The 13,817-nt window shown below is 40.4% G+C and overlaps 2 protein-coding genes across 9 annotated transcripts in view; both read left to right on the top strand.

The window, feature by feature from the left end:
• Positions 1-10,392, top strand: part of LYST (lysosomal trafficking regulator) — a 77,188-nt gene extending 66,796 nt beyond the window's left edge. For all 8 annotated transcript variants that reach the window (XM_053382557.1, XM_053382553.1, XM_053382556.1 and 5 more), the window contains 6 exons: positions 377-475; positions 2,323-2,462; positions 2,747-2,844; positions 6,821-6,977; positions 7,481-7,552; positions 8,944-10,392. In XM_053382557.1, coding sequence (XP_053238532.1) covers positions 377-475; positions 2,323-2,462; positions 2,747-2,844; positions 6,821-6,977; positions 7,481-7,552; positions 8,944-9,082 — 705 coding nt within the window. In that variant the 3' untranslated portion in view covers positions 9,083-10,392. The remainder of the gene's footprint in view (positions 1-376; positions 476-2,322; positions 2,463-2,746; positions 2,845-6,820; positions 6,978-7,480; positions 7,553-8,943) is intronic.
• The window catches only part of ARID4B (AT-rich interaction domain 4B), a 183,346-nt gene continuing 175,330 nt past the window's right edge, over positions 5,802-13,817 (top strand). Inside the window, exon 1 of the mRNA XM_053382568.1 lies at positions 5,802-5,807. The gene's annotated coding sequence lies outside the window, so the exon portion shown is untranslated. The remainder of the gene's footprint in view (positions 5,808-13,817) is intronic.

Below are 13,817 nucleotides of genomic sequence, written 5' to 3'. Positions count from 1 at the left end.
GGATTTTCTGTTTTTTGAGGTGCAGCTCCCTCTGCACAGCTCTAGAAACTACTTCTGGGCTCCCCCCGCAAGGTTTGGATTCAGCTTCCTTTGTGGTGTAGAATAACTGCTTTCAGATTATGAAAGCAAGGAGCCCTGCTGTGCTGGGTGGCTTTGCACCCTCATTAAGCAGCTGTAGGTTTCTCTGTGATTAAGAGAGCTTTAGCCAATGCACTTCCAGAAAACCGCTAAAGAACTGAAAAGTGTGGGGTGTCTGTTCTGCAGTTATAAGCCACCTTGAAGGGTCTTTGAGATGAACAGCAGGGCATAAACTTAATAAAAGCAAAAGTAGTGTGGGATGCTATTTAAATGTCTCTCACTTTTTCTTTTATGCAAGGTAACAAGCTGCGCTTGGGTGCCTGACAGCTGTCAGCTTTTTACTGGCAGCAAGTGTGGGGTCATCACAGCATATATGAACAGATTCACTAGCAGCACAGTAAGTAAATGAAAGAGAAATGGTGACTAGTTAAAAGCCTGGCTATAGTAAATCGTATTTATTTTTCTCTCTATGATTATAAAAACAATAATACAAAGAGAAATCATCTTAGCAAGAACTGATCCCCCCCTTGCCTTTTTTGTTGTTGTACCAAATTGGTTTTCTGATTGGGCTGCATCTTCTAGAAAAACGTTCTATCATTGCTTAAATTGCAAAATGCTTCCTCTTTTTTGTGGGTTTGCTAGATAAGTGAAGGTTTGGAGCCTAGTTCCATGTGATGCAGGAGATCCATGATTAGATCTCATTTTTATTTTACATCAATTACAGAAAATATTGTTTGTGGTAAACGAGAGTGGTGCTTTAAAGACCAGAAAATAAACTGATACAGCATGGGGTTATATTTGGTCTATAAATGCTCTCAACCTAAATGTGGGCATTTCTCCCATTCCCTTCTGCTCAGGTGTGACCATCTTTATGGGAGTCCCATAGCTCTGGCATTTCTACACACAACAGACAGCATGCAAAGGAAACTTCTGTGTCTAGTCTGCTTCTCAAAATAAGGCCATATGGTGTGACAGCATGTTCACTGGCATCTGTTTTGGTTTCTGCTCCCAGCTGACTAGTTTAGGTGGACAACTTGATTCGGTGCAGGGCAGGAAATAATTATTATGTATTTTATTTGTTAGTCGTTTTTGTCACAGAGTGACCCAAAGCGACTTTCATTAAAATCAGTTAAGAACAACAAGAGAGTCATGGGATTGTAGAGTTGGAAGTGACCATGAGGGTCATCTGGTCCAACCCCTAGCAATGCAGAAATCCTTTGCCCAATGTGGGGCTCAAACTCACAACCCTGAGATTAAGAGTCTCATGCTCTACCAACCTAAAAAACTAAGAAATCACAGCTATACAAACAAAAGGCAGGGCTGCAGATCCCACCCCGCTAAAAAAGGCCACAACGCCAATCACGTGTGAAGTAACTCATACTTAAGAATGAAAGACATACAGTGTGGTTCTAAACTATTTGCATTGCTGTTTCTACCTGAAATACCAGCGTGAGATGGCAACGCAGTGCTATGATTTCTAACATTGTGCAGATGTAGACGACAGGCCCTATACCTTTATCCTGGCACAACAAATCTTAGGCTTGGTACAGGAGAGAGACAGGTCTGTTTTTTAATGGGCTGTTGGAGTCTAGCACCACACTGATGCGGCTAGCGTATCTAGGAAAAGTGTTGGTTCTTGTCTGTCGCCTCTTCCTTCTGTTCTTACCAGCTTCTTTTATTATGATGACGATTCTGCACCTTAGTTAGTTTTTTGGCTCTTCAGAGGGGAAAGGGTGAAATTAAACAGTAGTAAAGTTGGGCAAGGTTTTATTTCCTTCTCGCCGCAGTTTGTTCTTAACAATGGCAATGTGAAAGACACATCTAGATATAAATTAGTCAAGCAACAATGTGTCTCGACAAATAAGGCAGCTGTATAGAGCTTTTCTCTGTGCTAATAACTATGTGAGACATCTGAAGATGCTACCTTTCAGCACTAATACCATACTACCATTTGTTTGTCAGCCAAGAATTCAGGTTGTGTGTGTGTTTTAAGTGGTATGGATGCTTTTGACTTGGGCAACCCTCACTTACATGTTGTTGTTTTGATAGCTGAAATGGAAAAACACAACTGTATAGAATAGGAGCTATCAGTGATGCAAGTGCAAATCGTTATTTAAAACATCTATACCCCACCCGCTAGCTTAGCATCAGACCTCGTTTTGCAATATAGTTTTGTGCCCTCCTCATCCCCCACATCCCAATTCAACCAAAGTTGGAACTTAGTGTGTCTTTGTTCCTTTTCAGCCATCTGAGATTGAGATGGAATCTCAAGTGCATCTGTATGGCCATACTGCAGAGATCACCAGCTTGTTTGTCTGCAAGCCTTACAGTATAATGATAAGCGTGAGCAAAGATGGAACTTGCATCATCTGGGATTTGAACAGGTACGAATATGCTTCAATATATCCTCATGCTGGCTTGACTGCATCCAACTTCTATATTTTAAATATTGAAATATAATGTAGGATTGACTTCTGTTTCATTTATCATAAAGTGGATGGTGATAATTAAGTACTATCCCACTCGTGCTATATAAAAATATTGTAGTCAGATATTCATAATGGATATTGGAGGCAGGCACATTAAATGAAACATTAATTGAAAGATACAGATACTTTCAACAGCAGTGACAGCTGCTTCTTTCATCACTGAACTCTGATTCTTACAGGCTCTGCTACGTGCAAAGTCTTGCTGGGCACAAGAGTCCTGTAACAGCAGTGTCAGCTAGTGAAACGACAGGTGACATTGCAACAGTTTGTGACTCAGGTAGGTACCTTCTCAAAAACAGTGCTGTGGCTTGTTTCCTTCCTATTGGGCAAAGGCAGGTGCAGGACAGACATAATTTGAGCAGTGTGTGCTGCTGGTTCAAGGGAGGCTATCATTTATTTCAGACTAGCTTACCTTGGTGTGCAAACCAGACCATTAAATCAGACCCTGTAGTTCAGTATAAGCTGATGGACAATGGCTTTCCGACTTCAGACAGGAGCCTTTACCACCCCTCCCTGGAGATGCTAGGGACTGGATGTGGGACCTGCTGCATCAAAAGTTATGCTCTTCCACTGAGCTGTGTGCCCCTAAAGGCAAGATGCCGGGGTTCTTATTGGCACATACTAGCAAAGACTGACCCACTAAACAGGGCTGAGGAACCAGAACTGGCCAGTGGGCCAGATCCTTATCTCATCCACTGGCAAACTATGACACCTGCCAAAGTTCAAAGGAGGTCTCTGTAATGGCTGGTCATTGCTTAGAGCAACCTTCTTTGAAGACGAGCTTTCAGTGCCAATCAGCTGAAAGAGGCTTCTTTTAAATGGTGATCAGCTGATTGCCTTTTGAAGTTTCTACAGAGAAAGCAGATCGTATTCTAAGCTCTGGGGAAAGCGCTTTGAATACAAACTACCTCCTTTGCAAAGAAAAAAAATGCTCCCTTTAAAAACAAATGTACTGCTTCCCAAGCACCCAAAATCTGCAAGGGGCTTAGCAAGCCCTGTCTTTGGGGCTTGACAGGTAGGTGTAGCTTGGCTCAAGTGGCCTGGTCACCTAAAGGGGAGCTTCATTTCCCTTCTGCCAAATGCCCTTTGTTCACCATTGAATGCTGGTCTAGAGGGTCATCCCAACATTCAGTGATGGGTTCGAAGGGCTGTGGGGTAGGAAGGTGGGACCAAACACTCTGCATACCTGTGATTCCTGGACATCATATTTACTATGCATTTTCCTGGGTGAAATGATGCTACATTGTAAAATCTGTAAGTGTGCGAACACAAGCACACGAATCTCAATCTCTCAAAGGTGTAATGGTTCAGCTAGGTCTTAAAGAGTTTCCATTATCTGAAGTTAAGGCCCAAACATCAAAGTTGTTATCCAAGATACTGTATCAGAAAAATTCCTGTGGGGGATATACAAGCTGAAATTGCTTTTGTTAAAATTATATCTTCTCCTTGCTTCCTGATATTAAATAACTGGTAGCATGGGGACTGTATTAAAATGTTCATTAAGTATACATGCAAAAGCAAGACAAATATCAGTGATATTCCCATTGGCTCCACAATAGAATTAAAACAAGCAGCGTAGGTGTTCCAAAAGAGGAGATTCCGGAAGAGAATGTGGATTATCTGTAGCTATTTGTAGGTTATTGCACATCTCTAGAGACTGAATTGATTTATCAGCAACTCTCTAAAATCCTGGAGAGATTAATGGCCAGTTTATACCTTCATTTCTTTCCGCTCCTCAGCTTGAGCTAAAGGTAATAATGACTCTAGCCACTAGAGTACTTAAAGGTAAAGAGGGGTTGGAGTAGGGATGGGGAATGATGTGTTATATATCTATATATTATTTTTAACCTGTTTCTTTTCTTTAGTGATTTAAAGCTAATCAATTTTTAAAGCTACCTCCTTGCCACCTGCCTCTTTATAAATTCATGTTGGAGTTAGATTTTCTTGCTATTCTGATACCTTTCTTATTTGGTTGATTGGCTGGTAAAGTTCAATCAAAAGTCATGACCCAGAGGTGTGTTGTCTTCATTTTAAAAAAAATGAAATATCAAATGCTTGTGTTCCTTTTTATATATTTTATTCTTCTTCCTTTATATATGGGAAAGGGCATGGAACTATGTGAGTCACCAAAGCACTTTCCCCTTATCAGTGGAAATAGATGTCATTTTTACCTCCCTCCATGAGGAATTCAGCACAGCTTTTCATGCCTATTGTCTGAGCAATAGCTGCAGAGTCACAAAATGCAGCCTGCTACTTCTCATCATGTCTACCTGGCCCATGAACAATGTTCAAGGCTAAATTAACAAACACCCCTTCCTCTTTCAAGGGTGGGCACCAGATTACCTTCCACAAGGACCCCATCTGAAGATCTCAGACAAATTACGGGGGGGCGGGCGGGTTGCAGAAGCTGGATAACTACTGTATTGTTCGCTCCGTAAGACGCACTTTTTTCTTCCTAAAAAGTAAGGAGAAATGTCTGTGCATCTTATGGAGTGAATGCGTGGTCCCTGGAGCCAAATTGCCCAGGGGCGAAAAGCAGATCATGCTTTTTTTTTTTGAAAGAGGGAAATGGATGTTGAAACAAAGCCGCTGATCGGCAAGCAATCAGGAGGGAGATAAGGCTGCTGGTAAAGGAGGTTGCCGGGAGAGGGGGGGAGGTAAAGACAGCAAACTTGCAAAGAGAGGAAACAGGAATACTCAAACAAGCAATGAGGAGAGAAATTAGAAGAAAAGGAGAAGCAAAAAACTGTTCCAGCTAAGGAAAAGACACTAAGGCAAACAAGAGGGAAGGGAGTGTTGAAACAAAGCCGCTGAGCAGCTGATCGGCAAGCGATTGGGAGGGAGATAAGGGACTCTAGAGATAAAGGAGGCTGCCTGGGAGAGGGCAGGTAAAAGCACATGGATCCTCAGGATTTTTGCATTGGCTCACCCCAAATTCACCATCAGATCACATAGCATGTCCATGGCTACAGCCTGCACCAAAAAAATCACGCATCCACTGTTTCGTGGGGCCGCAATGGCACAAAAAAAATGGTTACAAAGCACGGATCCACATGGATCCTCAGGACTTTTTGCATTGGGTCACCCCAAATTCACCATCAGATCGCATAGCATGTCCATGGCTATAGCCTGCAGCAAAAAAATCATGCATCCACTGTTTTGTGGGGCCACAATGGCGCAAAAACGTGGTTACAAAGCATGGATCCACATGGATTCTCCAAACTCACCATCAAATCACATGTCTGTGGCCACAGCATGAACCAGAAAAATCATACACCCACTGTTTTGTTCAGAATATTTTTTTTTCTTGTTTTCCTCCTCTAAAAACTAGGTGCGTCTTATGGTCAGGTGCGTCTTATGGAGCGAAAAATATTATATGTTTGGGGTGCTTTAGTTCACGCACAGAGCAAGGCTAGATCGCCTACAAGACCCTATTTGACTGTGATTCTATTAATCTGGCAGTTCAGTTCTGTTTGTTAATTAGGTGAAATAATGGTCAAATTATCCATTATGTCAGTCTGAACACCAGGAAGTGGCTTCACGTAACTTACATTTTCTTCCAGATGTTGGATGCTCTCATCACACTGATGTAATACAATTGTAAAAGTAGCTGAAGGCACATTTCAGAAGGCAATCTTTCTGCATTCCCGTTTAGGCCATATGATATCTCCTGGGGGAAGAAATATACTTTTCTCCAGTACATCCTTAAGCATAGCCTGGTAGGAAGCCAGAATATGCATTGGTTCTGTGCTGACCTTTCCATCAGTTGGGCCATTACATCTTGCATGTCTTTACTTGGACTGCTGGAAATAGAAGTTTCCCCTGTTGCCAGTCCTTAATTGTATCCATTGATATTACGTTTTAATCGTGCTTCAAACCACTTTGAGAAGTAGTTTGTATCTAAGAAGCTGTATGTGAATGTTTGAAATAAAAGAAATGGGAAAATATTTGAGATCCCCCAGATTAGAGCAATTTAGGGGTGCCCCTAAACATGTCCCCCTGCAGTCCAGTAACACCTTCAGTTTGTTAGTGGTTGTTAGGTGTGATTGGTATTACCTATCGCTTCTGTGTAATTCATTTGGATTTTATGTTTTTGAGAAATAGTCAGTGCCAGAAAATGTAATGTCAGCGCTTGCATATGATTGGATGCTAGTCCTTCATTCTTTTGAGTGGTCTTTTGGGTAGTATATTGTTTCATCTAGATCGTGTTCTGGATTTTATTTTGCTAATGCAGCTGTTCTATTGCCTTTCAGTTGGTGGTGGCAGTGATCTGAGACTTTGGACCGTGAACGGTGATCTTGTGGGACATGTGCACTGCAGGGAAATTATATGCTCTGTTGCTTTCTCTAACCAGCCTGAAGGAGTCTCTATCAATGTGATTGCTGGAGGGCTGGAAAATGGAGTTGTACGGTGAGTGGTTACGAGAGACAATTTTCCTTTTTGATTGCAAGTGCTCCTTATAAAAGCTATTCTTTGGGAAACACTGCCATACTTCTTTTTCCATGCATCTGTTCTGAAGATGTTATTTCTGTGGAGCAAAGGGGAACGCTTCCTCCATACAGTAACCCTAGTTTCACAGCTTTACAACAAGGTTGTTAAGGAGGGAGGGCGCTCTTGATTTCGAAGGGACCCATTTGCAGCAGATGAAAAGGGCTTTTAAAATATTTTTTCTAAAAAAAACCCAGTTTGTCCATGACACTTGCACTAAAAAGGTATACATATGCATTAGTACAGCAAGGTCATGGGTGCGTCTGAAAAATGCCAAAAATCTGCAACACAGGTTTAACCAGAGACTCTGGCAGGACACAAAAAGAGATGAAAGTGCTAGTCCTACAATACTGAAGCCAAATCTCTGAAAAGCTGTTTTTGAATTTTATGCGCTAGCAGTCATTCTGTCTTTGTCTTTTCCTTAGGCTGTGGAGCACGTGGGATTTGAAACCTGTGCGGGAAATTACATTCTCTAAATCAAATAAACCTATTGTAAGGTAATAAACAAACAAACAAGGAAACAAACAAATGGCTTCATTTTGGAACACAGCAATTTACTGTTACGCTTTGAGAACATGGTTTTCTGTGTAAATTGATGCCTTTGAAATATGTTTTGCTTACCTTTTTGAAGTTACTATTACAGATAATTTTGAGAATTCTGCATTACTGTCCGTTACTGAATTTACTGTCCATTTGCATCTATTTGTGTTCCCATTTAGTTTGTGTAGTCCACGTATTACCCTCAAACAACACCGATATCAATTTCCCCTGTAAATTTGGGGTTGTCTGATATGGGGATAATCCAATAAATTGGGGAAAATTGGGCTCACAACTGCTCTACTGAGGGCCGCAGTTGATCAGTTTTTGTGTTCAGTTGTCAGTACAGTGGTACCTCGGGTTACAAACGCTTCAGGTTACAGACTCCGCTAACCTGGAAGTAGTACCTCGGGTTAAGAACTTTACCTCAGGATGAGAACAAAAATCATGCGGCGGCAGCAGGAGGCCCCATTAGCTAAAGTGGTACCTCAGGTTAAGAACAGTTTCAGATTAAGAACGGAGCTCCAGAACGAATTAAGTTCTTAACCAGAGGTACCACTGTATCTGCTGCTCCCCTTTCCATGCCCACGACTTCCTCAGTGCTTTCTTTCTTCTTTTTCCTGGCTGTGCTTATAATTATTTCTGGTGTGTTCCTGAATGGAGGAATAAATATTCTTTCTTTTGATCTGTCAGATTACATAAAACGAGAAAACTTCAGAAACAAGCCACATAAAAACAAATTTTAGCACCAAATAAATTGGGCAGCAAACTGAAAGGTGTATGCTGAGAATTTACTTTCAAAAGCCACTTCTTCTGCAGTGGGCTAGTAAAGGCATGTCAGGAGCTTAGCCATATATATTTCTTTCCATAGATATTTCACATACATTTTCTTTCGACCCCTAAGATTTGCAGGAAACCAGAAAACTGCACAAGGAAATTTATGGTTGCCTGACAATGCACTCCAGCACAAGAGGCAGCTGGGGGGGGAGGGGAGAGAAAGCACGCAAATTCTAAAGAATTAGAATAAAATACGAGTGAGTGTAGACTTGATGTGCGGCAGTTTTCCTTGGGACCCTTTCAGGGGTGAGGGTGGAGGAGCTGTTGCAAACATTCCTAACGTTTTTCAGAATTGAGTGAATGTACAACGTGCTGTTTTGTACGAGACTTTTTTTTTATAAAGGCAGGGTGTGGGTGTCAGTGTTGAAAATAAATGTATGTATTAGCACAGGTATATTAAAACTGAGTCGTCGTCCCCCCCACAACCCCTTTGAGGAGCATCCTTAGTGTTAGGGTTTAAAATTCTCAATAACCCGTGAGATGTGACAGATTTTTGTTTTGTTTTTCTTTACAGCCTTACATTTTCCTGTGATGGCCATCATCTGTACACAGCAAATAATGAAGGAACTGTTATTGCTTGGTGTCGCAAGGACCAAAAGCCCTTGAAACTCCCCATGTTTTACTCATTCCTGAGCAGCTATGCAGCTGGCTGATGGCTGTTCTTCCTCCTTGGCCTTGGTTATTTTGAAGCGCTTTCAATCCAGGGTAGATTATAGAACTTCTTCTGTTTACCTGGACCTTGAAATACTCTTTAACATCTTCATGATAACTGAGAGTAGATTAGCAATATATCAGTGAAAGGCTGCTACGAATGCTCACGCACCAGACCATATCACTGGTTATAGGAAACTTCTGGTGTGCTTTTTTTCAGGAGAGAGTAGAAGCGCTAACCCAGAAGTTTAAATGCTGCAATGTATAATGTAAAAATATTTTTACAAATCATTTCGTGGACATGTATATTCTAAATCCTGAAGCGCTAATGGTGACTTCTGCCCCTTTGTGTTGTAAAAAAATAAAATAGAATTAAAATACTTCAAAGGTTTATTAAAAAAAAAAAAACAAGGTCGGTTTGTGTGTATAACTTATTAGTTGACTGTAGTACACCTTTCTCTAGAATGGACACACCCAGTTACCAGTGTTTTAAAATTCAAGAACTCAGATTTGCTTTATAGACAAGCAAATTAACTCTGTAGGTGTCTCTACACCAATGTTGTTGAAATACCTGAAGTACAATTCTATGAAATGTGATTCTATTTATTCAGTGTCTTAATTTATAACAGACCATAAGTCTATAGCAGTTTAAGTATATATGGTACCTGTACTTTAATAGGCAAAACTGTTGTGACAACATGAAGCAATACAGAGATCTTTCAAAATAATTTCAAATTGTATAAATCCCAAAGACTGGAACAGCTTGTGGTTTATATTATGGACATCAAGAACGGGGAAGCAGAAGCAGAAGTATGCTTCTATTTGTCATGTAAGAATTGTAAAAACTCTGTAATGGCGGATGGGGAGGGGAGCAGAATTATGACAATCTGGCTAACTGAGCAATTCTGTTAATTCAGATATTTAAACTCCACCAAAACTACTTTTTTCCAATTCTGTTTTAGCAATGGTAGGGTGTTGAAAAAGTATAAATATCATAATTGTGTTAAAATCATTTTGATTTGTTTAAAAACTGCCTGAATTACATTTTAAAACATATCTGTATAATACTAATGAAGAGTTACATGCACAGAACATGAACTCACAGAATAGGAACTCATGCGCTTTCTTTTAAAATTATGCATTTAAACATAATTTTCAGCATGACTCCCCCCCTTGTTAAAAGCAAATTGTAACAATATTTACAATTAGCAGTTAAATATGTAAAGCCTTTAACATTCAGTTTATAAAATTCTGAATCTTAATGGCTTTCTCATGTGACTAGTTCAATAAATAAGTTTATTTAAATTTCTGATATACATGTGGTACAAATGCATCTACTCTCTTTCTTGGGGAAAAGCAAATAAGCCCAGAATTCCTTAGTGATGTATTAACTTATACATTTTTCCATAATCTACATCTTTCATTTTGTTCTTCCCTTTGATGTTTTTTTTCATGTGCCTCTTTTAAAAGCATCATGAAAACTGTAACTGGTCACTTCATAAATATGCAATCAAGACCCTTTTTCTGCTCATTCAAATATAAAATTGTAGGAGTCTTGAAGCTTTCAGAATTGTTTCAGAAAATTCTTTTGGGAATTTTTTTTTTTTGGGGGGGGAAGTATTTCTGATTAATCCAGAATCTAAAAAAGCACACTAGACATGGTGTGTGAATATATGTATGTCTCTTCCTAGTCTTTTCCCAACTTGATGCTGACGTTACATTAACACCTATGGATTTCCACATTTAAAATTGCAAAAGGAAAATGCATTTTGGTTCGCATTTCAATCATGTTTACCATCTAAAAACAAGGACTTATACTGCAATGGAGTGCTTGAGGTAACATCTTTTTTCATTGTTCTTGAGACATTTTTAATTGCTTCTACATTAGGATACAAAATGTCACTTATGAAGTCTTACTTTTAGGACATTATTATAAATCTTAAATATGCAAAACAACTGACCTTGTGAGATGCAGTATTTTTATGCAGAGCTATAAGGTTTTTGGATAGAATGATATTTATTCAGCATGGCAGCTTTGTTCTGGAAATCTTAATAACACCTCATGAGGTTTATGCATACATTGAATACCCCTGTAAATAATAATATAATTACAGTATATTTATGTTCACTGCACCTATACTGCTGAGTAATAAAGTATTTCATACAAATATAGATAAGGCATTAATATTATACAGATGAAAACTAGAGTCTACAAACCTCCACAGGGATTCTAGGTATGTTTTCTTCTTCTTAACTCACATTACTTATTTCAGTTGTTATTTTGTTTACATTTGCTGCAGTGCAATCTCCTTAGGGCCAGTTAAATGCAAAAAATAAATTACTGTACAGATCTTCAGTATTGTAAGATAATCTACTTTGCCCAGAAACTAAGACAAGTGAGCCCTGTTCGTAGCTGTCAATTGTTCCCAGATGATTGTTAAAGAGGATTGATCAGGGAATTCTCAGCTTCCCCTTTCCCCAAACACCATACCCGCCACATCAACACCTCAACTTATGCTGTTTTGACCTGATATTGGCCATATGTTTCCCAGATTGCACCTTTTTTGGCTAAATTACATTGTGAAAATAAAGGTGTGCATTAGATTGGGTGGCACACTGACATTAGCCAGCAAATTCTTTTTTTGGTTTCAAGGTTCTGAAAATTGAGGTGCACATGAGATTCGATGGCGCATTAGACTCAAGTACATATGGTATATCAGTTAAAGAACTGAAACTACCAGACATAGAACTGCATTCAAGAAGATCTATTTGACAGTTAAAACAAGATAGGTGTGAATTTAGCTAATTTGAATTAAAATGTACCTTAAATTGAATTAAATGGTCATGAATCTGAAACACTTTAGACTTTTTACGATTGATTTGACAACAGCAAATGATCTCACTCCACAGATAATTCAACCCCAACATATATAAAAATGTTTTCTCCTTGGAAAGAGCACTTGACAAAGACATTTTGATTTTTCTGGCTATATAAAATTTTATTTTCAGAAGTGCAATACATGTTTGGGTGCCTGAGGTAGAAAATCCAAGTTGTACTGCTCCCTAAAGCAGGGCACAACCCATCAAAAGCAGGCTTGTGAGCAATTCCATTCACTTCAGAACTTCCTATTGGACTGTGCCGTAGAAATCAGATCTGTCTCCTGCCCATTATGCTAGTCCTTTGGCCTACAACTCCCTGCAGCTCCAGCCACCACAGACACAAGGTTGGCAAAGGCTTCACTGTACCATTCTTAACAAAAGTCGGTCTGCTACCTGAGGCGACCGCCTAATTTTGCTTCGTTGTGGGGGCTGCATCTTTGGGGCTGCATCATCTCTGAGCTCTGTTGTTGCAATAATACAGTTTTGGGGATATTTTACCTCACAGACCCCTTTCAACGAGTCAGTCACAGCTGTGTTTTCCTCTGTTCTACTCCTGCCTCCCGCACCAGCACAGTTATAATAAATAGGGCTTTCATGTATGTCCTACATGGAGCTGGCCAAAGACTTAATTGTTGCTCCAGGTGAAGAACAAGAGGGTGTCTCCTCCATATATCCATATACAGAAGCTGCTTGGGCTGGCAGTTGAAATCCGTTCCAGACAACCTTAGTGCCTGGAGACAGTCAGGTTGTGCATCCATAGCAGAGAAGGAATGACTGCTAGAAGGAATGCAGGCAGAAGAAATGCCATGGTGCATCTCCAGCAGCACAACCGGACGCCTTCATCTGCCCCAGCTGCGACAAAACATGTCTCCCACGTCGGTCTCTACAGCCATAACAGGAGCTCTAAATTTCCAACAGTTTGACGTCATCTTCCATTGTCTCCAGAGGCAGACTGATGCCAACAAGAAGGGAGGAGAGAGCATCTTCCACACCTAACAGTAGGCTGGATTTGGGAACCCAGGCATGGTTATAGTGGGGAATGGCTGGGGCTCAGGAGGAATAGCCAGAGGCTGCTACTCTTGGCCCTAATGTCACATCCTCACCATCCATTTGGGCTTTCCCCAAAGAACCTTGGGAGCTGTAGTTCCCCCCTTACATAGCTATAATTCCCAACTCCCCATTAGTTAAGAGCGTTTTAACATTTTCTGGTAACACCATTATTTTGCGGAGCCTCCATTAGCGTTCCCTGTAGTAGTATGAAGAGTAGAGGCACCTTAATAACACATGGTGTTAAAACAGTTGCCAAGGTCCTCTGTGCTTGGAGCGTGGCTAACAAAATGTTTTAGGAACGCTTCTTTGTCCTTCACACTTTTTTGTGTTCGCTATGGGAACCATCTGTATATCACTGGCAAACACGATTCCTTCTCAAAGTGTGAAGCAGCTCTTACTCACCCCTCACACTTGTCATGTTAAATTACAGATTGAGATTGGATGACCTTTCCCTATTAATCAAATCCAAATCGGTTTGTGACACTGTTACTATGAGCAATATTCTTTTGCTGGTACCCAGTTAACCCCCAAGTGTGTCATCCCAAATTCCCCCCCCCCCATGTGCAAAAGTGAACCCGTGAACACCTCTTTCAGGGCCCACTCCATGTGACGGGATACAGCTGTATTTGGTTATTTAAACATTGGGATTGGTTTAGTGCCTCTTTCATACCAAAATAACATGGCGGCCTATATAAACAGTAAACTCTATGTTAGCTTTCATGGGTTGGAAGGAATTCCTAGCGTTCTTCCCTATTTCTAGGGAAATTTCTGCGTTGCTTAAGAGGCAGAAACGTTGCTGGGATGGGC

Source organism: Podarcis raffonei, chromosome 3 (assembly GCF_027172205.1).
Source record: "Podarcis raffonei isolate rPodRaf1 chromosome 3, rPodRaf1.pri, whole genome shotgun sequence".
Lineage (NCBI taxonomy): Eukaryota > Metazoa > Chordata > Lepidosauria > Squamata > Lacertidae > Podarcis > Podarcis raffonei.
Note: the sequence above shows the minus strand (reverse complement) of the source record. Positions and strands in the feature narration are given on the sequence as shown.